Here is a 27,484-nt window from a genome sequence, read left to right on the forward strand (position 1 = left end):
AGGTTACAAAGTCATTTACATAGTTGTTTGGTTTTGCTTTTCTGTTGTTAAGAGAAAAGAGAGATGGAGAAAGAGACTGAATGGGGGGTAAGGCTTGGGGAACAGAACCTTGTTTGGCCATTCTAAAAAATAAATCACCAATTCCAAATTTATAGTGATATGGAGGAATAGTTATGCTGCAATCCCCTGTCCAATCCAGGAGCTACCTAAGAAAGCAAACACCACCTCACATACTGCCCCTAGGCCCGTAACCACACGCAGGTGCATCTCTTGCAAGTTTGGGAAGGGATCAGGCCTCTCAGCACATCCACCCAGTTAATCTCCGGGGGCTTCCCCCTCACTGGGAAATGCAAATTGCTATCACTTAACTTCTTTCGTTGCTACTGCTTTTTAAGTCAACCCTGCTCTTGAATGGGAGCAATCCACTGGAGGTCCACAAAACCTAAAATCATATGAAAACTTGAGGATGAGTCCTGCAACACTACTTGAGATGGTGTAGAGGTTCAAATGGCTGTTAGAACCTCTCACAAATTTAAAATCAGACCACGCAGCAGTTTCAACCATCAGTGGTATTTTATTTTGGAAGTTTCTATGTATTACATAGATATTAACTTCCTTTCTCCCATCACCCCCTCCCTTAAAAAAAACAGAAAGACTAAAAAATATATATAAAAATCTCTCATCTAGTTTCTCTAAAGTCTTAGGTTAAAAAAACTTAAGTGGTGCTTCTTCTTTATGAGAATATTGCTTTTTAAGGAGAATCCATAGTCTGCCCTTACGCTCACTACAGATTTCTACTTCTTCCTGGGGAAAAAAATGGTCAATGCTTCTGCTTCTTTTTAATAGATTCATTTCTCGATTATTACACATTATCATTCCCCACTTGACACCTTTTTAGAAACTTGATTGTTGGATGCATTTTTCACTTGGCAAAAATTCAATGTGGCTTTGCGTGGGACGTGTAAGTGTCAGAAACAGCAGTGTTGATGTTCTGGTTTTGAGAGGGAAAATAGAGAAAGAGATGCACACAACCCCTGAAAGAACAAATTCAAGAGACTAAAATAGGGGGCGCACACAGTTAAGAAGGCTGATACACAGACACTACTTGGTTTTGAATTCTACGGCTGGCTCTCAGCCACCAAAGACTTTGGTGTAGGCCAGAATATAAATTTCCGCAAGAAAAGGCTGGTTAGGCACTGCAAAATGAGGCTGGCTGCCCTTTGTTCCCAGTATACCGAGGAGATGCACACAGGAGGGGCAGCATGCACCATTTGCAGGGAGCAATAACTTGTGAACAATCATGTATGGACTTTTCTGCAAATGTTTTGACAATGGAGGCACAGGGGACAAGAAAAGAAGCATCCTATTAAAAAACACTTCCATCTCTAACTAACCCAGGACCCCAGGCTCCTCAGCGCCTCAGATTTGCAAGACCACAATGAAGTTTAGAGTTACATGTCATTCTAGGCCATCTGGAAACTGGTTTAGTGGGCTGTCTCAGAAGACCTGGGTGTGCCCCAGGGACACAGGTCTACCCAGAAGGGTACGCCTTAATGATCTTCACATCGTCCACGGGGCGGTCTTGGGAGTTTGTTTCCACCATTCCTACTCGATTCACCATCCCTATCCCCTGGCACACACGGCCAAAAATGGTGTGTTTGCCATCAAGCCACTGCGTGGGAGCCAGGGTCACAAAGAACTGGCTGCCGTTGGTGTCTGGCCCTGCATTGGCCATTGCGAGAATTCCAGCCCCTGGTGGGAAAAAGGAAGAGAGGGAAGAGTATGAATAACCCCCACAGCTCTAGCCTGGACCAGCTACACCAGCCTAGGGATAAAAAGAATCCAGGCTTTGTTCTGGCCTCTATTACCAACCACCTGACCTGCCTACCTTCCTTCAGGGCAGGCTCTCTGCCCTTGCATAAAGGATAACCACTGCACCACCCTGGCGGCCTCACCTTGTCTTCACCCACTCCCCAGCCTCTATCCATGATGATCCCTGCTGACGGCTGGGCCACGCTCCCAAGTCCCCTCAAACATCCAGGAAAGTCTCCTGCTTCTTTGAGGAAGCTTTTGCTTTCTTATGGCTCATAACAGCAACATTCAGCAAGTAGTTAGACTTGAGATCACTTCGGTCAGCACTCTGAATCACTCAGGGCTCTGAGAGGCACCACCTTCTCTAATTCACCAGGGTTCTTTGTGGCGCTGCAGCTGGGCAGCTATGTGGCACCATGCCACGGTGTCAGGCAGTCTACTTGCATCACGGCCAAAAGACCGAGCTTTTAAAATCTACTCCCTCTTCCTACCCAGTCCAGCCAGATCATAGACTTACCTGTGAATTTCAAGTCGGGATGAAGTTCATCTTCAAACTGCTTGCCATAGATAGATGCACCACCTCGACCTGCCAGTTAGAAGACAAGAAACCAATCAGCCAGTCCCACATGCTACCTCACACCAAGAACTAAGGCCCAGGGTCGAAGGATTTTTGGGAGTACAGGAAAGAAAAATCAGTGAGCATGCCTAGCCCCCTGCTAACTACATTGCAACTACACAGCCCAGCAGCAGAATCAGCACTGACAAAGCACATTCAAATCACTGGTTTCATTTAGGTAAGATGTTCCTTTTCAAAATAATGCTGAGTGTTTTCTTCCTGCTTATTAAAGTAATACATGTTCACTGTCAAAAATGAAGAAAACATAGAACATTATCAAAGGAACATTAAGATCCCCTGTAATCTAACCATAACCACAAATAACCATAATCTACAAATAACCACCATTCATGGTTTGAAGTGTTAAGAGGTTTCTTAATTTTTTACAGTTTTATGAGTGCTTTAGACAAGAGGGCCCCAAGACTTAACCCTGTGCCCAATGAGACATTGCTAATCAATCAGCATTCTTCTCAGCTGAGCTGAGGTTGGCCTCTGAATCCAACTCCAGGTAGCCATTCTTTTTTTTTTTTTTGTCTTTTGTCTTTTGTCTTTTTAGGGCCACACTCGCGGCATATGGAGGTTCCCAGACTAGGGGTCTAATCGGAGCTACAGCTGCCAGCCTACACCACAGCCACAAAAACACCGGATCCGAGCTGTGTCTGTGACCTACACCACAGCTCATGGCAACGCCAGATCCTTAACCCACTGAGCAAGGCCAGGGATCGAACCCGCAACCTCATGGTTCCTGGTCAGATTCGTTTCTGCTGCGCCACGACAGGAACTCCTAGGCAGCTATTCTTAATGGATCAGAGAGGCATTAGAATTGAAACCTATCTGCCGTCCTTAACCAAGATGAAGGAAAATAAAATTCATTTATTTCAAAGATAAAGGAGTTCCCATTGTGGTTCAATGAGTTAAGAACCTGGCATAGTGTTCATGAGGATGCAGGTTCGATCCCTGGCCTCACTCAGTGGGTTAAGGATCCAGCATTGCCACAAGCTGCAGCTTAGATCACAGATGCGGCTCAGATCTGACACTGCTGTGGCTGTGGTGTAGGCCGGCAGATGTGGCTGATTCAACCCCAGCCCAGAAATTTACATATGCTGCAGGTATGGCTGTAAAAAAAAAAAAGAGAGAGAGAGAGAGAAAGAGAGAGAAGAGATCTAGCTTAAGGAGAAACAGGGCTCTAGAGTGGTAAGAGGGCAAGGAGGCAGAAAGGAATACTATTACAGAAGGCAGAATGGACTGAGAGGAGAGGCAGTACACTGCGAGGAGACCATGGAGAAACACGGCATCTGCCAGCAACATCCCCACTGTGTGTTATTATGTCCACACGAGTCCATACTCTTACTGTGCTAGGCACTTAGGTTTTGTTGTTGGAGAAAAATACTATGTTAAATAAATTTTTCCCATGAGAAAAAACATCCGAATAGGAGGTAACTCTCCTAATCAATTATTTAGTTGACCATATGCCTTGTTGATCTACTTTGGCTTCTTCAAGTTGACCAGTCAAGACAGCACAGTCCACAACAAAGTAAACACTGGACTTATCAGCTTACTCTGCTTGCCTGGTAGCCAGGAAACAGCCCAGAGGCAGGGAGCTCACCTCCTCTGCCAGCCTGCTGGGGAAGTAGCAATGTTAACACATCATGTCCACCCTCAGAGGCCCCAGGCCCCCACTATAGTGTTTCCATGGTTAAAAAAACAAAACAAACAAACAAAAAAAACAAAAAAAAAACGCTTTAACTTTTTAGGATGCTTCACCTCAGGAAGCCTGTCACAGCCCCCGGGTATAGGAAGAAAACACTGTTCTCAAGCAAAGAGGAATGGGGAAGAATCCTAACAGACCTGGGAAAACCTCCCACCTGGCCCAGGCTACCTATGCTTCTGGAAAATTACTGAGCTACCAAACTATGTAAAAATTCATTCCCCCAAATTCCAACTCGCCAGTATACCTCCAAAGAGCAATTACATAACCAGTGTGTTCCCTCTGCCTATACAGTCAAGGTTCCTGCTTGAGCTGGGGGTAGGGGGTGGGGGGGCTGGAAGTACAAGAGCTGGAGGTGAGAGAGGAGAGGACTGTGGGGGCACACTAAGGCCAAGCCCTACCTCCAGGGCCTGGATGAGCAAGCTGAGGATAAATTCAGCAGTGCTGTCTGCCCACAGACTGAGCCTTGGAGGTGCGATCCCTGCAGGCCAAGGGCTGCCAGAACCTCAAGGCCCCTGCCCTTGAGGAACTCAAACCCACCACATAAACGGCGCCACAAACAAGAAGAGGGTAGAGGCAAGAGTCACAGGTGATGCCTGGGGTTTTAAGCAATCAGAAGGGGGAAAGGTATGGAGGCCCCCTTTTCCTCATCAGGCATAGTTTGACCAACCACAAGTAGTTTGGGCCTCTAAGCTCCATTTATTCATAATATGTTATCTTTTCATAACCTAATTCAACTCAGAAGGGTTTGCAGCAAACGTCAGAAAGACAAATAATTCCAATCAAAACATTCCTTTGGGCATGTGGAATAGGGGAGAAATGGTAGGGGGACAGGGACTGATTAAAGAGTTTTCTGGTGCAGGGCAGACAACACAGATGTCAATGATCACTTATAAAACCAATAATTAGGGAGCTCTGCAGTAAAAATGTTCTGTGTGGCTCCTCAGCAAAGATACGAAGGGGATAGGCACAGGTCTCTGCACTATCAAAGTTCCTTTACTCTTCTGTCCTCTCTTTTAAACATTTACTCAGTGTATTTAATATTTCAGAGATAAAAGAATGACAAACAACTGTGCACCCTCTCCTTGAGAAATAAAGTGTGACCAACCCAGTCCAGACCCCAGGCATACACACCCGCTGCATCCCTCCCCACATCTCCCCACTCTCCCAAGAGGAGCAGTGCTGCGAAGAATCACACTTTCCTCTCAGGTAACTACCATTCTGACCAGGAGTTTGTCGTTTTTTGTGCACTTTCTTTTCTACTATGTGGTATGCATCCTTAAAAACTGTACTTGATTTTTTTTTTTTTTTTTTTTTTGCTTTTTAGGGCTACACCTGCAGCATATGGAAGTTTCCAGGCTAGGGGTCCAATCAAAGTGCCACAGCTGCCGGCCTATACCACAGCCACAGAAACACCGGATCCTTATCCCACTGAGTGAGGCCAGGGATTGAACCCGCAACCTCATGGTTCCTAGTCAGATTTGTTTCTGCTGTGCCACAACGGGAACTTCTGTTTTGCATGTTTTTAGGTTTTTACAAATGGTGCGATACTCTATGTATTCTTCTGCAATTAGCTTTTTTTCAGCTCTAAGTGATAGTAATTTCGTTTCCTGCAGGCTCTCTGTAGTGTCCATTCCATTGTGTCATTACCACACGGTCTTATCCTCTTTTCCCCTGGTGATGGATATCTAGGATCTTTCCAGTGTTTGTGCTATCGTAAACTATGCTGCAATAACCACCCTTGTACTGTCTCCCAAACACAGGGCAGGACCTCTCAGGGAATATACCTTACGGCAGGCAGGCAGGCTCACAGTTTGTGAGCATTTCCCCATGACTAGATTTCTCCATACATCTTGCCAGAAGTGGCCCCAATGTGCACCCCACCCACAGTGTTCTCACATTCACTCTTACGCCAGGCTTTCTAACATTTGTCAGTCTATGAGGTGTCCAATCTCTTGTGGTGTTTTAAACTGCCTTTCTCTGAGGTTGTGCATAATTTCATGTTTACTGGCTATTTAGCATTCCTCCTCCGTCAACAGCCACTTTTCTACTGAGTGGTTTGGCATTTTAAAATTTATATTTTATTATTAGGTTTATTCCGGATACTAATCCTTTGTCAGTTATGCTTTTACAAATACTTTCTTCCAGTTGACTTTTTTTCACTCTTTAAATAGAATCTTCTGATATAAAGAATTTCTTGCAGTCGAAACTCCTTAATCTTTTTCTTTATGATCTGTGCTGTTTCTTAAACAAAATTTTAAAAAACGCCCTTCTCATTCCCTAGACTTCTCTAACGTCTCTTCCTCCTCCTCTGCTCACTGACTGTACAAACCTCTCAAGATGAACTGGAGTGGCATTTAAGACGTGCATCTAAGATTACCATACTTGGTGCTACTTGTCCCCACCACTCCCAATGCAATAGATGATGGGATCAGAGATTAATAGCCAGCCCCAAAGCAGCCACAGATCAGCCAGTTACCCATTAGGAGCCCCATGTGGAAGCTCCACCTGGGACATTCCACACCAGAGGTGACCAACCAAACCAATCAAAGCCTCTCTTCCAGCAAGAGATCCTCTAACAGATAGCACAGGTTAGCTATCTTCCAGGGCCTGCCTCAAAGACAAGAAAGGCAGGTACCGATCCTTTTGCAGCTAGGAGTAGCCAGATGACCTAGTTCTGAGTTACTGAGGTAAACAGAAGCCTGCTAAGTAGGGCTTCTAGGAAAGCTATAGCTTTCCTGATAAAAAGGGACAAACACACCCATCTGTCTTTTACCCATAGCTCTTTCCTCATCTTTCTTCTTTGAAAGCAGAGGTGATATCAGGAGCAGCAGCAGCCATCTTGCCATCATAAGACAAGACTGAGATCAGAGGCCAACACACTAAGAATGGTGGAGTAGAAAGACATAGTAAGCCTGGGCCCCTGACTACTCTGCTGGGCAGCTAAACCAATGCCTACAACTGCTTACTTTTGAACATTTTATGTGAGAAAAACAAAAGCTCTGTTCATTTACGCCTCTGTGGTTGAGTTTTCTGTTACTGGCAGCCAAAAGCATCACTTTGTTAGTAGCAGCAGGAAGGGGAACTGACTAGTGGAGCTGCTATTGGATTACCAGAGCAAATGCCAGATAGCAGATCTAACACGGAAATAACACCACAGTTCTCCAAGAAGATTTGCATTTCTTAAGACAGAGTCCTCTTTAGGATTAGAGAGGTCTGGATTTCAATTCCCACTAGCCATAGCTAACCTTAAGCAAGATATCCTAAGTCCTAGTTTCCTTATCTACAAAATGGGAATAGTAGTAGTATGTCTGTGTCACGGGACTGTTATGATAATGACATGAGATAATGCCTGGAAACCATATATATATAGTATATATAACGTGAAGCCAACACAGTGTATCGGTGATGCTGAGCCCCCTTTTTTAACTGAAATAATCTGAGCATTTTCCATGAAAGGCAACTGGAGGTCATGACCAATAGTCACCTTTGGACTCAGTCTGCCCACGTTTACTCCAGTTTCTAGGTCTTTGCACATTCACTGCTGCCCCGCTGCTCCCTGCTCTTTGTGGATAACTTAGTTTCTTACTTCACTGAGAAAAAGGAAGAGCACTTTCACATGTTCTCACCATTAAATCCACTCTCTTTCCTACATCTCTACCCATTTATCTTCCTTCTCCTGGTATTAATACACTGTATAAATAAACTGTTCAAATGACTGTCCTACCACCACATACCAATAATCCTGTTCATCTTTAAGCTTTGCAACTACAATTTTCCCCTCTCCAGTATCCATTTTTATTCCTAGGAGATCATTCTTATCAGCATAAAAACATGATATTACTATCTCCCATTTTGGAAAAACACTGTCTCCAAGTAACCCCCTATTTCGCTGCATCCAGTCCCAGAAATACTCCATCTCCTGCCTCTTGAACACTCTCCATTCAAATGTTTTGCCCTCACCATTCCACTGAAACTACTCTTGTCAAGGCCATCAGTATCACCATGCTGTTGTTAAACCCAGTGTTCAATCCTCAATCTGCCTGATCCATGAGCAGCATCTGACAGTTGGTGTCACCCTTCTTGAAATCCCACCTTACCAGCAGCTCTTCATTTTGTCTTCTGGCTCCTTTTCCTCTTCCTTCTCTCTTTTCACAGATATTAGACCTGCACTGATATGCCAAGACTTCTCCTTCCAACCCTTGCTCCCTTGCCCCTTTATTTTTCACAGGTGTTACCCCAACAAACCTCATTCATCTAGCTCTGTCCTGGCATGTGCTTCCCAGAGGATCAGAACCAATAGAACCACTATCACTATAGTCCAAATGATAACAAGCTCTGATAACAATGAAAGCCTCTCATTGTTCTCCCAGCTTCTGACCTTGCCTCCCGCTTTACCACTTCAAGTCTATTCTCCTTGTGGAAGCAAGGGGGATCCTTTTTTTTTTTTTTTTTTTTTTTTTTGCTGCATGCATGGCATGTCTAAGTTCCTGGGCTAGGGATTGAATCTGTGCCATAGCAGTGACAGGGCTGGATCCTTAACCCGCTAGGCCGCCAGAGAACTCCTACAGGGATCCTTTTAAAACAAGTCTCATCATGGCAGTTCCCTGCTCAAGATCCTGCAGAGACATTTCATCGCTTAGGACAAAATCCAAAGTCTCCACCGCAACTTACAAGACTTTGCATGATCTGGTCCTCTGACAGCTCCTACTGCTGTCCACCTCACTCACCTGCTCCAGCCACACTGGCCTCTGCGCTATTTCTTGCCAAGCACACTCTGGTCTAAGACCTCTGACTGCTGTTCCCTCTAGGTTGTCCTTGCCCCTGACAGAGTCATGGCTCACTACTTTATCCAGAGCTCCACTCAAATGTCTTATCAGAGGGGTCTTCCCTAATCACACTATCCAAAATAGCACCTCCCTCACTCTCCATCTCAGAGGTTCTCACCTAGGGGTGACTGCCCCTGGGTACACTGAACAACATGTGGAGATATTTTTGGTTGTCACACTGAGGGCTTCTACTGGCATTTAGGGGGCAGAGGTCAGGGGTACAGCTAAACATTCTAAAATGCACAAGAGAGCCTCCACAACAAAGAATTACCCAGCCCCAAATGTCAACAGAGCCAAGGCTAAGAATCCTGCTCTCTTCTCTTATGCATTATTTTTCCATATAATTTGTCATGCATGACCTAACAGTATATTATATACTTTTTTGTTCAGTCTCCCATTAGAATAAGAGCTCCATTAGGTCTTTCTTATTCATTATTGGCTCCCCAGCTCTTAGAATAATGCCCAGACTACAGTAGGAGTCCAACAGACAGTCATTAAATGAATTAACAACCAAAACAAATAATAAACAACCATACTTTTTTGAGTTCCTATTTTGTGCTAACCGTTCTACAGACATCTGCTCATTTACTACCCACAACAACCCCATGAGGTACATATAACCACATTCTCCATTTATAGATAAGAAGGCTCAGCAAGGTTACATAACTTGTCTCCATTCAGTAAGTGTTCATATGGGAGTTCCTGTTGTGGCTCAGTAGAAATGAATCTGACTAGTATCCATGAGGACTCAGGTTCGAACCCTGGCCTCGCTCAGTGGGTTAAGGATCCACTGTGCCATGAGCTGTGGAGAAGGTTGCCGACACAGCTCAGATCTGGCATTGCTGTGGCTGTGGTGTAAGCTGGCAGCTACAGCTCTAATTTGACTCCAAGCTTGGGAACCTCCATATGCCATGGGTGCAGCCCTAAAAAGGCCAAAAAAAAAGTGTTCACTTGAAGCCAAGATTCAACACCAAGCCCAGGAGGCTGCACAATCCTCTGTTGCCCCAACACTATACTACCTTGCCATATGCCATGGCTGGATCAAATGTTCTCAAGTATTTTCCTTACCAAGAGTCCCAAATGGTCCTTATATGATGCTGATCACATCTGAAGTCCCATCTAAGAATCATCATGAACTGGCCCTAACCCCCCTGCTATTTCTTACTAAAGTGCCTCAAACTGCTCTTCCTTTTTTTTTTTTTTTTTTTTTTTTGCTTTTTTTGCTTTTTTTAAGGCCATACCCGAGTTATACCAAAGTTCTCAGGCTAGGAGTTGAATCAGAGCTACAGCTGCCGGCCACAGCCACAGCCACAGCCACATAGGATCAGAGTCTCATCTGAGATCTACACCACAGCTCACAGCAACACCAAATACCCAATCCACTGAGCAAGGCCAGGGATCGAACCCGCATCTTCATGGATACTGGTCAGATTCATTTCCACTATGCCACAACAGGAACTCCAAACTGCTCTTTCTTTACTGTCCCCTAAACATGCAGTTCAGGGACCTTAGCAATCACATTTTGTGCCTCTGTCCTGGGGGTGGAGAGGTGCCTGGGTTACATCACAGAGCCAGTCCAGCATGAGACACAATATCTAGGGTGGTGGGCTCTCCTTCACACACTATGCGCCTCTGTCGGCTGTGCCTCCGCTCTACACTCATTCTTCTTCCTAAATCTAAAATGGCCTTCCCTGTCCTCTCAAGTGTTAAAGTGCTACATTTCAAGGTCCACCTCAAAATATGCTTCCATCCCAACCTAATCCCACTCCACTGTCCTTTTTCTCTGATTATGAATTATTCCATCCTATGTTCTACACATAATCCATAGCGTACCCCATGCATTTGCATGCTTATTATATTATTACTTTCTAGTTGTTTCTTATAATGAATACCATACCTTATCTTACTGGCAGGGTAGGGCAGGGAGCTCTGCAAGGAAGAGAAAAATGCCTTGGTTTCTAATGCTTAAATATTCCCCACAGGCCTTAGAATAGCACAGGATACCCCGCAGACTCTTAGCAAATATTCATCGAATGAATAAAATTAACAATGAGCTTGCTGTTTAACACATTATATTTCAGGTGTTCCTGGAGCTACTAAGAGGTGAGATGGAAGCAGAGTGGGGGTGATGCACAGCATAATCAGCATGTAATTAATCATTGCAATCATGGCAGCTGGTGAGCACTGGGAGGCTAAGTGCAGAATAGGGAGAGGGAAAGGAAGAGCTTGACAGGATGCTGTGTCTTAGAGGGAAGAAAGAGAAGAAATTAGTAAAAACAGATAAAAGGCATTCAGATGGCTCAGGAGAATCAGCATGGAGTTATTACAATAAAGGAAATTTAAAAGAAGAAAAATGAGGAGTTCCCACTGTGGCACAGTGGGTTAAAAGATCTGGCCCTGCTGCAGCTGCGGTGTAAGTCAGAGCTGCAGCTCAGATTCAATCCTTGGCCTGGGAACTTCCATGTGCTACAGGTGTGGCCAAAAAAGAAGAAGAAGAAGAAGAAGAAAAATGGTATAAAATGAAGCAGGAGATCAAAGTCAAAGATATCTGAATTGAGAATACATGTGGCAAAAGTATAACAGAAAGACCATGAAGAGAATAGTTCCAGAGTAGCCAGGCTGAGGGGCAGTCAGGGTTGGAAATGATACATCAACCTCCTGAAGACCCCAGGATGCCACATGCTGCTCATTTGAGACCGTCAGCAAAAATCATGTTACCTAATTGGTTAGCAATCCACACTAGGACCTAACTCCTGTTTGCCTCCTACCACAGGCCTGTGAGCAGGCTTAGCTCAACCATTCATTACACTTGAGGCTGGATGCAATTATTCTGGAAATCTTTTGAGTGATTCAATTTCATTACAATTACATCATGGAAATGTGACATTATGAAGGATTACAAACCAATTACAGAATTACAGGAAAGTTCTGACATGGGCACTCTTATCTGAGCCACTTCCAATTCTTCCACCACTAATCAAGGACTTGCTCAGTTCACTGGTCTATGGATTAAAATTTTATGACAACAACGAGAGAGCGAAAGAAGACAGGCAAGGAGTACATCAAAGTGTTGACAGGACATTTTCAGATAAAGAAAGTAGAGTGAGGCAGAGTTAAGACTCTGCCTCCCCCAGTACCTGGTAAAGCAAACACCAAAAATTCAATTTCTTTCAAAGTCAAAAAATTCATCATCAGCAAACACATAAGAGAAGGGAGCCAAATGTATTCCAATCACTTGGAATCAAGTTTATTCCAGTTTGACTCAGAATCAAAGTGATTCTGAAAAGAGTCAGTGCGAGAAAGAAAGATGAGATCCTTTCACCTATGCTCAGGAAAGTAGTGATCAGGCATAGAGGAGTGTCCCCCAGAGAATTCTCACAAGTACCCTCCAATTTTGAGATGCCACCAGGGGACTGGGTGAACAGCCCTGAAATAGTTAAGGAGAAGCCCACAGACCACAGGTGCTCAGGCTGCAGGTCAGGCCACCAGCACAGCCACCTTAGCAGGCTTCAGGAGCACTGAGCTGGGATGGGCATCAGGACATGCTGCTCCAAAGAAGGTACCTTGGCAGGTTGAGTATTTCAAGTTGAAGGAACCTGAGAAATGGCACATGTAGGAAGGACTTTCTGACCTTCCCCTGACATGTGTCCTAAGACCCTCCTGAGAGAGATGCCCTCTGTATACCTGGAGGAAAGGAACACCCCTACAAGACAGAGGGACACCAAGCGGAATCTGAATGGACAAGCCATGTTGTCTCCACTAGTTCACCACGCTGAGCTCATCCTCATAGGCCTTATATCCTTTCACATTTTCCCACAACTTCCCACTCTTCACCAAACCCAGCATAAAAATGCCTAGGGGAACCACCTTCTTCAGGCCTTCATTTCCTCATAAAGGCTCTGAGGTAGTGGAAAACTGATATTAAATATCTGCTTTTCTCTCATTAACAGAGCTTCTGATATAAAAGCCCAGCTGAGAATGAAAAAAGGTGTGAGGATCTATTTCCTCTGCTAGAGCTATACTCAGGGGCTCTCCAGGGCCTGGGGTGGGGACACCACTGGCATGGAGTCTGGGAAGACAGCACAGAAGCCAGCCTGCTTCCTCAGCATGTGCTGAGCTGGTGTTCTCTTCTGTACCCTCATCAAGCTAAAATAAAATGGAAAGAAAGCCATTTAGCATTTGGGATGGGGAAGATAACTGGTCCCACAAAGGGGGGCAGAGTGACAAGGAGAATCCACTATACCCGAGCAAATTAAAGGTAAGGCCAGTGGAGGTGCCGACATTAAGCATGGATAAGGCAAGAAATGGCACAGAAACTATGCAAACATACACAACAAAAGGAAAGAGAGAAAGGAGGGAGAAAATGTAATCCCAGAAGTGCTTCTCAGTGGCTGTCTCAAGCTTCAGATGCTTCAACAAAAGTAAGAATCCAACAAAACATGATCTCAAAGACAAGAATAATAAATCAACAGACTAAGGTGAAAAGATTGCAGACTTGAGAAAACAGATTGAGAGGCCAATGACGCCAAGAGAGCACTAATAAATAAATCAGAACAGTCAAGAACAAAACAGACATGACCAAAATTGAATAAAGCACAGAGTAAAGGCAGAGATTATTTAAGTAGATGCAGGAAAAAATAGAAAAACATCATCTCACATACTCAAAAAAATATGACACATACAGAAGGCAAAGGTGATGAAACAAAGAATAGTTTCCCCAAATAGAAAATCCAGTAAGTATAACAGAGAAAATATTTAGAAATACAAATCAAAAAATTTTCCCTGAATTGAAGGAAGGAGTATATCTGGCCTCAGTATTCTTTAAAGCCATGTTCAAAAACAGAAGGCCATGGAGCAAAATTGTCTAAAAAGATCTGAAGAAATCAGTCTGGCCCAAGAATGATACACCAGGTCACGGTCTTTTTCAAATATAAGGATAACAGGAAGAAATTCTCCAAGATGATTGAGTTAGAAAATAAAACAGGGAGTTCCCGTCGTGGCGCAGTGGTTAACGAATCCGACTAGGAACCATGAGGTTGCGGGTTCAATCCCTGGCCTTGCTCAGTGGGTTAACGATCCGGCGTTGCCGTGAGCTGTGGTGTAGGTTGCAGACATGGCTCGGATCCTGCGTTGCTGTGGCTCTGGCGTAGGCTGGCGGCTACAGCTCCAATTAGACCCCTAGCCTGGGAACCTCCCATATGCCGCAGGAGCAGCCCGAGAAATGGCAAAAAGACCAAAAAAAAAAAAGAAAAGAAAACACCCTTCAGCTCTTGGAAGAAAAACCACTCAACAAGAAATTCTGCCCTCTAGCATCCGTGAAGAGCAAAGCCTAGTGGTGAGCACTGAAGCCTCTGAAATATAGAACCCACACTGCAACTCAGGGCTCAGTGCAGAATAGAAAATGCTGTAAACTCTGACAAGGATAAAGAAAACTAACAAAAAAATTGGGAGCGAGTGAGAGAGGACAAGTGTGAGACATAGAAAAAAAACATTAGATGGATAGATACATAGATAGACAGGCAGACAAACAGATACCTGTCCCTGGTTCCTGCTACAGAGCCTCCAAGATTCTTATAATTTCCTAAGTGATAAGAACACTAGAGCATTTCTTTGGTCTTTAACCCTGTCCCTGACACAGGGCTCCTGAAACCCTCACAAATTCCTAAGTGATAAGAACACCAGGAGCATCTTTTGTTCTAATATGGTGACTCCTGGATGGAGGCTTGTCACCAAAAAGACCATGTCATGATTAGAAGCTTAGGATTCTCAGTGCCTGCACCCCTCCTTCTCCAGAGAGGAAAGGAAGGGTGAAGAGCTAGAAATGGAGCTAGATATTGGTCATGCCTACCCGAGGAAGGCATTTTCCATAAAATCCCAACAGTAAAGGGTTTGGAGAGTTTCAAAGCAGATGAACACATCCACATTGGAAGGTGATGCACCAATTCCTGGTGGACAGAAGCTCCTATGCTCAGCACCCTCCTGGACCTCACCTGAAGCATCTCTGTTCACCTGTATCCTTTACCATATCCTTTAGTAAACTGGTAAATGTAAGTAAGCACTTGTGCTTCCCTAAGTTCCATGACCTGCTCTAGCAAATTAACCAAACCCATCTGGTGTCACAGGGCATTGCTTGCTGTGAGGAAAAACCTCCATACTCTTGGTGACCAGAAGTGAAGTGTTTGTAGTTCTCTTGTGGCACAGCAGGTTAAGGACCCAGCATTGTCACTGTAGTGGCCTGGGCCACTGCTGTGGCTCAGGATCAATCTGTGGTCTGGGAATTTCCACGTGCCATAGGCATGGCCAAAAAACAAACCAACAAAAACAACAAAAAGTATTTTTAAAAACAAGTAAAGTGGGAGGGGATTAAGATGGCGGAATAGAAGGACTGGAGCTCAACTTTTCTTCTAAAAACAACAAAATTTACAACTAAATGCTGAGCAATCTTTAACCAAATGGACTGGAAACTTTCAAAAAGATATCCTACTCCAGAAGACAAAGAGAAGGTCACATCAAGAGCACTATTTTCAATAGCCGAGACATGGACACAACCTAAAAGCCCATCGACAGAGGAGAGGATCAAGAAGACGTAGTACATGTACACAATGGAATATTACTCAGCCATTAAAAGGAATGAAATAACGGCATTTTCAGCAACATGGATGGACCTAGAAATTACCATGCTAAGTGAAGTCAGTCAGATAATGAGACACCAACATCAAATGCTTTCACTGACATGTGGAATCTGATAACAGGACAGAATGAACTTCTTTGCAGAACAGATACTGACTCACAGACTCTGAAAAACTATGGTTTCCAAAGGAGACAGTTTGGGGGTGGGGAGATGCGCTGGGGGTGTGGGATGGAAATCCTATAAAATTGGATTGTGATGATCATTGTACAACTATAAATGTAATAAATTCATTGAGTAATAAAAAATAAATAAAATAAAACACAAACCAAAAAAAACCAAGTGAAGTGTTCTGTGTGAGCACATAAAAATAAAGGAGACACCCAGGAGGGAAGAGCTGGTTTTTTTTTCCAACATAAGAAATAGGCAAAACTGAGTTTTTCTTAAACAACAGGAATAGTAGAAATATATGTAATAATTACCTCATCTTTCATAGCAGGAAGTCAATTTTTCTGTCAATTGTATACAAACTTAAATACTTTTTCTTTTAAAACCAACAGCATGGGAGTTACCATGGCAACTCAGTGGCAGCGAATCTGACGAGTATCCATGAGGATGCAGGTTCGATCCCTGGCCTCACTCAGTGGGTTAAGGATCTGGCATTGCTGTGAGCTGTGGTGTAGGTTGCAGGGTGGCTTGGATCTGGCGTTGCTGTGGCTGTGGTGTAGGCTGGCGGCTACAGCTCCGATTGGTCCCCTAGCCTGGGACCCTCCATATGCAGCAGGTGCAGCCCTAAAAAGACAAAAGACAAAAACCAATAGCATGTATGACATAGCCAATCCTCTTAAAATTATTTCCATCTAACTGGTTATCCATCCTTTTAACTAGTTATCTGAAAAGAAAGCTGAAAAGAATAATGGCCACCAAAAGTTAATCTTCATCATTTCTGAGAGGTGGGTTATCGGGGGAATAGTTAATGGTGGTTAGAAATCTTTAGGAAGTAAACTTATGATCAGTTTTTTTGTTTTTTTCTACTTTCCTCTATATTTTGTATTTTGAAATGTGCCCGTGTATATCAAAAAAACTAAATGCCTCTTGGTCATAAAGGATAAAGGACAACTGAGAATTAAAAAGAGGAAAAAGGAGTTCCCATCGTGGCGCAGTGGTTAACGAATCCGACTAGGAACCATGAGGTTGCGGGTTCAGTCCCTGCCCTTGCTCAGTGGGTTGACGATCCGGCATTGCCGTGAGCTGTGGTGTAGGTTGCAGACGCGGCTCGGATCCCGCGTTGCTGTGGCTCTGGTGTAGGCCGGTGGCTACAGCTCTGATTCGACCCCTAGCCTGGGAACCTCCATATGCCGCGGGAGCGGCCCAAGAAATAGCAACAACAACAACAACAAAAGACAGAAAGACAAAAAAAAAAAAAAAAAAAAAAAAAAAGAAAAAGACTGAGAAAAGACTGTCACAGAGAGAACCAAGCTCATTTAAAGGCAGAAGAGCAAAAGTAGGAATTAGCAGAGAGAAAATGCAGAATGAGAGGCTAGGGCCCTTGAAACCTACCAATGTTGGCATCTACTGATTTCACTAACAAATTCTATCTAAATGATGATAACTCCCAAATTCACACCTCCATCCCAGACCTTTCCATGAACTCCCCACTTACTTGTTCAACATCTCAGCTGGATGGTCTGACAAGTATTCCAAACATAACGTGTCAAAAATCAAAATCAAGTTCTTTTTTTTTTTATATTTAGAAAGTGGGGGACCAGGAGGCATTCTATTCCATAGAACAAAGGCCCCTAGGCTTTAGCCCACAGGATTTTTATTAAGGAAGGTGATGAAATTATTATTAATGGGATTAAGGAAGATGACAAGATTAGTGGGCAGGGACAGGCATAGGCAATAACATGATTATCTTCTTAGTAATATCAAAGGGGGTATCCTTAGGACATAGTGCAGCTTTTTATAGAATAACATGGTTAAGAATAACACAATCAAATTCTTGATGTTCCTCCTTCAAACATGCTCCTCAGCCTTTTCATTTTATTAAATTCAAGTCAAGAAGCTTGAAGTCAACCTTCACCATCTCTTTCTTTCACACCCACACCCATACCTCTGCAGCAGCCTGAGCCACTGAAGTCAGATCCTTAACCTGCTGTGGCCATAGCAGGAAAGGAACTCCCCAAGAGATCTTTTTTTTTTTTTTTTTTTTTTTAGGGCGGTACTCACAGCAAAGGAAGTTTCCAGGCTAGGGGTTGAATTGAAGTTGCAGTTGCTGGCCTACACCACCAGCTTAAGGCAACCCTGGATCCTTAACCCAGTGAACAATGCCAGGGATCAAACCTGCTTCCTCATGGATACTAGTCGGGGTTTATAACCCACTGAGCCACAATGGGAACTTCCCCAGAGTGATCTTTTTAAAGCTAAGTCAGATCATGTCACTCCTTTGCTTAACACCTTCCAATGGCTTCCATCTTATTCAGAATAAAACCCAAAGTCTTCACCATGTCCTACAAGGTCCTATATAATCTCCTACCTAGGCTCCTGCTGCATGGCCTCTGAAAGCCTCTTCCCTCTACTGGGAATGTTCTTCTCTCAGTCACGAGGTTCACCCCCTCACTTCATTCAGATCCCTCTCCAATCACATCATCTCAGAGAGGACTTCCCTAATCTTTCTGCTAAAACCGCATCCTTCATATCCTTTTCCTGTTTTACTGAGACCAGGAAGTTTTTTTTTTTTCTTCCTTTATTCACAGCCATATACCTAGAGCTCAGAAAAATACATGATAAAAAGAAAGTGCTCAGTATTTGTTAAATGCATAAATCAAAGAACCTGGAGTTCCTGTCGTGGTTCACTGGTTAACCAATCCGACTAAGAACCATGAGGTTGCGGGTTTGATCCCTGGCCTTCTCAGTGGGTTAAGGATCCAGTGTTGCCGTGAGCTGTGGTGTAGGTTGCAGACGCGGCTCGGATCTGGCGTTGCTGTGGCTGTAGTGTAGGCCGGCAGCTACAGCTCCGATTTGACCCCTAGCCTGGGAACCTCCATATGCCGCGGGAGCGGCCCAAGAAATGTCAAAAAGACCAAAAAAAAAAAAAAAAAAAAAAAAAAAAAAAAAAAAAGAACCTATTTTCTTTTCCTCAAAACACTACAAATGTCCTTCTTCACTTCTGATTATCCAGACTACTCTGCATTATTATAATTCCAGCAAATATTATTTGCTCTTAGTAAGCAATACATGGAAGTTATGAGAAACTCCATAAAGCCCAGGAGTCAAGATTGGTTTCTGGTCAATTCTACATGTGTTTGGGAACATGTGCTGGCAAGGGCAGGAGTAGCCACCACAGTCAACAAACCTAGTCCCTAGTATGTGGAAGAGAGCCCTGACTGCCTTATACCCAGTTATGACAGGATGAGACTTCAGAAATTAATATTGGGAGTTGCCGCTGAAGCACAGTTAAGAACCTTATTGCAGCAGCTCAGGATGCTGCAGAGATGTGGGTTTGATCCCCAGCCTGGCACAGTGGGTTAAGGATCTGGTGTGGCTACAGCTGTGGCATAGATGGCAGCTGCAGCTGGGATTCAGTCTCTGACCTGAAAACTTCTATATACCACGGTTGCAGCCATGAAAGAGAAAAAAAAAGGAAAAAATGAAGGAAGGGAGGGAGGGAAGGAAGGAACTAAAACTAATGTCGACTTAACTGTACCTGTTCCTGTTGGGTCACCTCCCTGGATCATAAAGTCTTTGATGATTCTGTGGAATTTGGTACCATTGTAGTAACCTCGACGAGCCAATTCAGCGAAGTTCTTACAGGTCTTTGGAGCATGCTTCCAGTACAGCTCCAGCACAATGATCCCCATGCTGCAGGGGGAGAGAGTAAAGCTCTGGTCAAGTACAAGGTCACAGCAGACAAAAACACTATGGGACTTATCCAGGACTCTTCATTTCCAAGCTTATAAGTCATAAAATTGTCATAAAACATAGGATTCTGGAGTTCCTATGGTGGCTCTGTGGAAACAAATCTGACTAGCATCCATGAGGACACTGGTTTGATCCCTGGCCTTACTCAGTGGGTTAAGGATCCACTGCGCCATGAGCTGTGGTGTAGGTCACAGATGAGGCTCAGATCTGACGTTGCTGTGGCTGTGGTGTAGGCTGGCAGCTACAGCTCTCATTGGACCCCTAGCCTAGGAACCTCCATATGCCACAGGTACAGCCCTAAAAAGACAAACATGGGATTCCATGCTCAGTAAAGGAAAACGACACAATGCAAAATAACACAAACACAGATATCTCCTTTGAATAAAACATGCATTGTCTTCTGGTACTTCTTTTAAGCAAAATAACTGTGGACAACTAAAATTTCCAACACCTTATACACAAAAAATGGCTGATCACTGGAAACTGGTATAACCAACCCCTAAATTAGGGGGAAAACAAGTCTTACATTTAATTTGTAATTTTTTTAGGTTGAACATCAAAATATTGGGAATTCATTTTTACTTATACATAAGTAAGTTGCTGGGTAGAGGTAGAAACTAGGTAAATGAGATACAGTAAGGTTTTCAATGACTATCTTCTTTTTTTTTTTTTTTCCTTTTTGCCACCCCCACGCCACACACATGGAGTTTCCAGGCGAGGGATCAGATCCAAGCTGCAGTGCAACCTACACTGCAACTGTACCAATGCTTCATCCTTAACCCACCATGCTGGGCCAGGGATCAAACGTTGTTTCCCAGCACTCCAGAGATGCCACCGATCCCACTGCACCACAGTGAAAACTCCAAGTGAATATCTTTTTCAAACTTCTGTATTTCTGAGCCACATAAATTACCATCATAAAAAAATGTAATGGAGGAATTCCCATTGTGGCTCAGCAGTAACCAAGCTGACATGTATCCATGAGGATATGGATTCAACCCCTGGCCGCTCTCAGTGGGTTAAGGATCCAGCGTTGCTGTGAGCTACGGTGTAGGTCAAAGACACGGCTCAGATCGGTGTTGCTGTGGCTGTGGCTGTGGCCGGCAGCTGTGGCTCTGATTCAACCCCTAGCCCGGGAGCTTCCATATGCTGCATGTGAGGTCCTAAAAAGAGAAAAACAATTGCATACCTCCAAGTTGAGGCCTGAAAAAGGAGAATTTTCCTATATAAGAAGGTGGGGAAGATGGCCAGGGGGCAAAAGCAGCATCTGAGAGAATTGTTCTCTGTGGAAATCAGCCTGGGCAAGAAAGCGATAGAGAGGATAGCTGACTTTGCCTACTGATAAAAGAATGACAGAGGTAGCAAGAGAGGTAGGCAAAGGCCAAATGAAAAAAAGCATCTACAAAATTTTAATTTTATACTCTTGTAGCAATAAGAAGTTACTTAAAAGTTATTAGTCCTACTTTGGAAAGATCATTTTCAACTTTTTCCAAAGAGGCAATGGAATGAATGGTGCTAAAGAACCCAACACTGGAGGTAAACAGACCAGACTCCAAATGAGGTTCCCCTACTTTCTAGCTACATGGGTTTAATCAAATCATTTACTCTGTATTTTATTTTTTATTTTTATTATTATTTTTTTGTCTTTTTTTTTTTTTTAGGGCCGCACCCGCTGGCATGTGAAGGTTCCCAGGCTAGGGGCCTAATCCGAGCTGCAGCCACTGGCCTAGGCCACAGCCACAGCAACGTGGGATCCGAGCTGCGTCTGCGACCTACACCACAGCTCACACCAACACCAGATCCTTAACCCACTGAGCAAGGCCCGGGATCGAACCAGAAACCTCATGGTTCCTAGTCAGATTCGTTTCCGCTGAGCCACGATGGGGACTCCCATTCACTCTTTAAATTACGGAATTTCTCCTGCTAAAAATGGAGAGACGGTGGAATGGCACCTACGTGATTTAAGTTACTCAGAGATTTAAACTAAATATGATGCTACACATCAGGGGCATGGGCCTAGGTGGTGCTCAATATAATCACTCTTTGATAGGAGTAAATAAATGTGCTTCTTCCGGTGTTCTCCTAATAATTTGTTTATACAATTGTTACTTACAACGTTAATATTTACACATGTGTCTCCTCACTACACTATAAGCTTCTAAAGGCCAGGCTGTGTGTGTCATCCACCTCTGATTCTCAGATCCTACGTCCCCGGCCTGTAGATTCAATACACGCGTGCTGAATGAATGGATAAAGGAACCGAGGGGTGGGAAGAGGGCAGTATTGCCGCTGTGGCTAAGATTCCAGCGTGAGTCGGTGCGGGGCTCCAACGCCGGCAGCCGCGGTTCCCACTCAGCCCTCAGGTGGTCCCCACAGCCGCGGCTCCCCGAGGAGGTCCGCCGCCAGATGGAGCGCGCCGAAACCGACCCCCGCGGCTAAGCTTGGGATCCGCGTCGCTTCCGCCAGCCCAGCCTCAGGGGCTGCACCCTCACCTGGTCTCCAAGTATACGTTGGGGGGCTGCCAGGAGTCTGGAGGGATAGCCGCCATAGTGAAGCTAGCGGAGTCCCGCCGTTGCAATCGCTACTTCCGGCGTCGACTCCCGGGAGACCCGAGGCTGCTGCACACACTTCCGGTTCCCGTGGTTCAGGTCTAGCGACGCCAAGATCTTCGGGGGCTTGAGACAAGGAAGGGGAAAGACCTCCACCTCCAAGGTCGGGAATCTGAGGTGCGATGTGAAAACAAACGGTCCGGCGCAGACGGAGAAAAGTGCAAGCTCTGTCAGAGATGGTCTCCAAGCGGAGAAACACCGCGCCACTCTCCGAACGCTCTGATTGGTTTGTTTAGGCGTGGAAGGAGTGAACACCAACAAATCTGCACTTCTGTGGGAATTAAATGCTCATCTTCAATTCGAAGAATTTCTTAGTCCCGCATTGAGCAGAGACGGAAAGAGCGGAAGTGAATGGAAGGGAATAGAGTTGAGAGATGCCAAAAACTAAAGCTTGTAAGGTGCTGTACGTTTACATAGCGCTTGAACATTATTATCTTACCTACTCCGCAAACAGTCTTTTATATATATATATATATATATATATATATATATTTTTTTTTTTTTTTTTTTTTTTTTTTTTGGTCTTTTTGCCTTTTCTAGGGCTGCTCCCGCGGCATATGGAGGTTCCCAGGCTAGGGGTCAAATCGGAGCTGTAGCTGCCGGCTTACACCCGAGCCACAGCATCGCCAGATCCAAACTGCGTCTGTGACTTATACCATAGCTCCCTGCAACACTGGATTCTTAACCCACTGAGCAAGGCCAGGGATTGAACCTGCAACCTCATGGTTCCTAGTTGGATTTGTTAACCACTGAGCCATGTCGGGAACTCCAACAGTCTTATAAAAAGTTATGTTGTTACTGCCATTTTCAGATCTGAAAACTGAGACTCAGCAGTAAATGACTTGTTAATTTGTCCATGACCATGCAGCAAATCAGAGCTTCTAGACTTCCAAAAGCAAAGCGCCTGGGGAGAGGGGAGAGGGCTGGGAAAAAAATGAGAGATAAGGAAAAGGAGAAAGAGGAGAATGAAGATCAAATAAATCAGGGCTAAAGCAAGGCCTAGAACAACCGTGTCTGAGATAGATGGTGCCCCAAGGTTGTAAGGAGGGTTCGCTCATGATCAAAGAGAAGCAAAGTAGAGGCAATTCCAGGAGGTTTAGAGGGAGGACAAGAAAGAAATGGGGTTAATAAACATATTGTAAATGTTTTGCACATCTCTTAATAATGATAGTTAAATGAATGCTTACTTTGTGCCAGGCGTCCACTTAAGCACTATTGTGTACTTTCCCATTGTTAAAAATCAAACACAAATGGAGCCCAGACTTGAAAATTCCCTGAGCAGACAAACTAGTCAGGTCATACAAATAAAATTTAATTTAGATTTCTTTCTTTCTTTCTTTCTTTTTTTAGGGCTGCATCCGTGGCATATGAAGGTTCCCAGGCTAGGGGTTGAATCAGAGCTGTAGCCGCTGGCCTACACCCCAGCCGTAGCAATGCCAGATCTGAGTCGCTCATGGCAATGCCATATACTTAACCCACTGAGCAAGGCCAGGGATCAAGCCTGCATCCTCATAGATCTTAGATTCCACTGAGCCGCAACAGGAACTCCTAGATGATTCTTAAAATAAGCAAAACTTAACTTGGGCCACTTCTTGTTCTTCTTTTCTCTGAAAATCATAAATGAAACTGTTCCCCAAAATTAATATGGGTAACCACTTTTTTTTCTTTTTAGGGCCGCCAGCATATGGAAGTTCCCAGGCTAGGGGTGGAGTTCTGCTGCTGGCCTACACCACTGGCACAACAATGCCAGATCAAAGCAGCGTCTGCAGCCTACACCACAGCTTGTGGCAACATCGGATTCTTAACCCACTGAAGGAGCCCAGAGGTCAAACCCACAACCTCATGGATAGGAGTTGGGTTCTTAACCTGCTGAGCCACAATGGGAACTCTGAGGTAACCACTTTTAACCCATTTTCTATCACTAAGAAAACTCTAATACTATAAACCAATCACTGTGAAGAATAGGCACTGCCTCCTTACTTTATGAGCTGCTTTATAAAAATATACCTTTGAGGATTGACCAAATTTTTCCCAGGCCAGGAATTAACCCAAGCCACAGCAGATACCTGAGCCACAGCAGAGACAACACCAGATCCTTAACCACTAAGCCACCAGGGAACTCCCTAAATGCCCTTTATTGAAAAGGAAATTATAGACTTTTACAGAAACATCATTTTTCAAGCTGGAAACATGAAGGTCATTCTTTATCTCTCTGCTCCCTTCAAGCGACACATTATCAAGACCCATCAATTCTTTTTTTCCAAACATCTCCAAATTGTATCCCTTCGTTCCCATTCCCACTGCTGTTTCATACCTTTAACACCAGGATTATTTCAAGAGCCCTTTTCCTGCATTCTCTGCTTTTTGGCTTTCCCCCACTAATCTATCACACACACACACAATCACAAAAACTTTCCTCCCAAAACGCTACAAGATATTGCCACAAAGTATTAGATGTTTTCCCTTTGCTTGTTAAAGTCCCAAATCACTTGGTCTGAACTTGAAGGACCTTCACCATTGACCCCTGACTTCTCCAGCTGGATTTCCTATTTTATTATCCAAGCCTTAAATGTGGCAACAGTCTTCTCACTTCCAGACCTCTGCCCAAGATGGCCTTTCTCCTTGTAATGCTTTCCCAAACCTTGTCCATGCCCTTGTTCCAGCTTCTTCAGAAAACCTCTCCACTCTACAGTAGACTCTCTCCCCTTCTCTCTTCTTGGTCTTTAATTTGGTGTCCCCTTCCATCATTGTCTAACTGCTTGTGTCAAATTTTGTTCTCACCCAGTAGACTGTTAACAGCTCTAACATGTTAGAACTTGGCCTCTTCCAGTTCAGTTCAGCATTCACATAGAGCCTATTCCAGACCAGAACCTGAACAAAGGGAACTTCCAGTGTAATCTTGAGCAATTTAACCTTTCCATAAACCTCAGCTGGTTGGTATGAGGGTAAATGAGAATTGCTGAAGTGGTTTCATGATATAAAGTCTTTTTTTTTCCCCCCCTTTTTGGCCAGACCTCTGGCATATGGAAGTTCCTGGGCCAGAGATCGACCTGCACCACAGCAGCAATCGGAGTAGCTGCAGTGACAATGCTGGCTCCTTAACCCGCTGAGCCACAAGGGAACCTCTAAAAACCTCTGTAACGTCTGGCACAGAGTACATTCTCAATAAACATTATGAGTGGGCCATATGTACATGTGAGCGATTTATTTGCTTGTCTTTCTTTTAGGTCACAAGAGTAAGGGCCTGCTCACCATTTACGTATCCTTCCCAATCCCACCTCTTAATGCCTAACACGGTGCCAGGCAGGTAGTAAGAGGATCAGCAAATACCCATTGAATGAATCAGTTGAGCTATGAAGTGTGTGTTAGCGAAGGAAAGGCCCTAGCAAGGACTGAAAAGGACCGAATTCAGAGGAAGGACCGAATTCAGAGGAAGAACCGGACGCCAGGGGGAGCAAGAAGGCGTACTTGCCAGACGTCGCGGGAGTTCCCGTGCACTCCGAGGCTTCGCGCGTTTAGCTTCTGGCGGAAGGGCGGGGCAGGAAAAAGGACCGCAGCCTCGGCGCTGGCGTGGGAATTGCTTCCGGGTTACGCGCCCGGAATCAGGAAGTTGTCGGCTTCTTCACGCCCGGCGGCTTGCTGTCTCCGAGGCGGGAGGAGCCCGAGGGGGCACGGTCCCCGCATGTGAGTGACTGGGGCCCGAGGCCGGGAGGGGGAGGCAGCTCCGTGACAGCCTCGCCGCTGCATCCGTGTATAACATCCCCGTGCAGCCCACCCTTCGCAGCCAGTGCTATTCTTGTGTAGTGAATGGCATTCCCCTTTTCTGATCCTCTGGCGTTTTGCAGACTGACAGCATACCCTACCAACCCCCCCCCACCCCCACCCCGGGTCGACTCCTTTTTTAACGTGGCTCTGCCGAGGAGAGCAAAGCAGGTTCGACTGTGATTAAATTTGTTTCGCAGGCCTCACGGCAGTTTCCAACACAACAATGCTAGCGAAGTCTAGATTTTGCTGCCTTTTTGAAAATTTTCTAATTAAAAAAAATATAATGCGAGTAAATCCCTCGCCTTCCATCCGAAACATCTTTTTCTTTCTTTCTTTGGTCTTTTTAGGGCTGCCCCTGCACCGTATAGAATTTCCCAGGCTAGGGGTCGAATCGGAGCCGCAGCTGCCAGCCTACACAACAGCCACAAAAATGCGGGATCCCAGCCGCGTCTGAGACCTACATGGCAGCTCACTGTGACGCTGGATCCTTAACCCGCTAAGTGAGGCCGGGAATCGAACCGGTCCTCACGGATACTAGTCAGGTTCGTTACCCCTGAGCCACAACGGGAATTCCTAAAACATCTTTTTCTAATAATTGTTAGGAAAGGATTTTTTTTTTTTAATGTGGACTTGGTACATATATGATAAACATAGCATCTCGGATTTCAGGAAGAAATATAACTTATTGACCCAAGTAAATGAGCTGTTAATAATCACCTTTTAGAACAAGGAGATTCGCCTGCCTCATGTTACTTAGTGTTTTAAGACCACTAAGCCTGCAGGCCACACTTTTTCTAGCCTACACAGTTTTGGTATTGGCTAGTGTATTTTAAAGTATTTGGCCATCTCCTTATAATAGGGACTATTCCCAGATACTTACTATTCTCATGTTTTCTGTTTGCTCAATTTGATTGTTCCCATGGTGGAATCTTTATGGACATCTCTCCCTTAACTTTGCTACATTGACGTTTTGACTGATATTTACATCGGCCACCTTGAGTACTATAGGCCCTATTTTTTATTATTTTTCTGCTTTGGACCAAAACAATTTTGGGGACCCAGTTGAATCCATGTTCTTCCACAGCTGTTCTAAAACTCCCACCAAAAAAATGTCCAAGTGTGAAGGTCCTAACCAGTTCACGTAAACTCTTATTAGCTTGATGTTATTTTTTTAAATAATAATAAGAAATAAAATAAATAAACCATTAGTTACATTAAATTCATTTGGGAACAGAATGATCATTTTAGGTCCTTTCTATAAGTTTGTTCAACAGACATTGATAAGATTTCATGTCTCTGAGGTGAATTTCCATGTCTGTTATTAGGTTGTATGTATTATTTTCTCCACTTATCTCCGCTTTCAAGAAACAGTTTAGGGAGTTCCCGTTGTGGCGCAGTGGAAATGAATCTGATTAGGAACCATGAGGTTTCAGGTTCGATCCCTGGCCTCACTCCTTGGGTTAAAGATCTGGAGTTGCCGTAAGCTGTGGAGTAGGTCGCAGATCCTGTGTTGCTGTAGCTCCGATTTGACCCCTAGCCTGGAAACCTCCATATGCCTCCGGTGTGAGCTTAAAAAGCAAAAAAAAAAAAGGGAAA

At 44.4% G+C, this 27,484-nt stretch overlaps 2 protein-coding genes across 8 annotated transcripts in view; one reads left to right on the top strand and one right to left on the bottom strand.

Annotated features, from left to right (window-relative positions):
- Nucleotides 555-25,693, bottom strand: PPIL1 (peptidylprolyl isomerase like 1). 2 transcript variants are annotated; one of them, XM_003128368.5, is made up of 5 exons: nt 25,592-25,693; nt 22,007-22,394; nt 19,300-19,454; nt 2,330-2,398; nt 555-1,752 (listed from the first exon to the last, which is right to left on the bottom strand). In XM_003128368.5, the coding sequence occupies exons 2-5, from the start codon at nt 22,060-22,062 to the stop codon at nt 1,532-1,534; spliced, it is 501 nt and encodes a 166-aa protein (XP_003128416.1). In that variant the 5' UTR covers nt 22,063-22,394; nt 25,592-25,693; the 3' UTR covers nt 555-1,531. The 2 variants fall into 2 exon arrangements, with proteins under 2 accessions (XP_003128416.1, XP_020954313.1); XM_021098654.1 differs by having other exon boundaries at nt 25,596-25,653.
- C7H6orf89 (chromosome 7 C6orf89 homolog) overlaps nt 22,388-27,484 on the top strand; it is a 39,752-nt gene continuing 34,655 nt past the window's right edge. For 2 of the 6 annotated variants that reach the window (XM_021098652.1, XM_021098650.1), the window contains exons 1-2: nt 22,388-22,521; nt 25,351-25,807. Coding sequence is in view for 2 of the 6 variants with exons in the window: in XM_021098650.1 (XP_020954309.1) it covers nt 25,461-25,807 (347 nt within the window). In the remaining 4 variants the exon portion in view is untranslated. Of the gene's footprint in view, nt 22,522-25,350; nt 25,808-27,484 lie in introns of those variants that run through there. The other 4 variants (XM_021098651.1, XM_013977870.2, XM_013977869.2 and 1 more) reach the window with 4 other exon arrangements.

The sequence above is a fragment of the Sus scrofa genome, chromosome 7 (assembly GCF_000003025.6).
Source record: "Sus scrofa isolate TJ Tabasco breed Duroc chromosome 7, Sscrofa11.1, whole genome shotgun sequence".
In the NCBI taxonomy this organism is placed as follows: Eukaryota; Metazoa; Chordata; class Mammalia; order Artiodactyla; family Suidae; genus Sus; species Sus scrofa.

Coding starts and splice junctions, on each gene's coding strand:
- PPIL1 (XM_003128368.5), bottom strand. CDS start 22,062: ATGGCGGCTATCCCTCCAGACTCCTGGCAGCCCCCCAACGTATACTTG. Junction 19,455..22,006: donor AACGTATACTTGGAGACCAG/GTGAGGGTGCAG, acceptor CTCCCCCTGCAG/CATGGGGATCATTGTGCTGG. Junction 1,753..2,329: donor TCCCGACTTGAAATTCACAG/GTAAGTCTATGA, acceptor TTTTCCCACCAG/GGGCTGGAATTCTCGCAATG.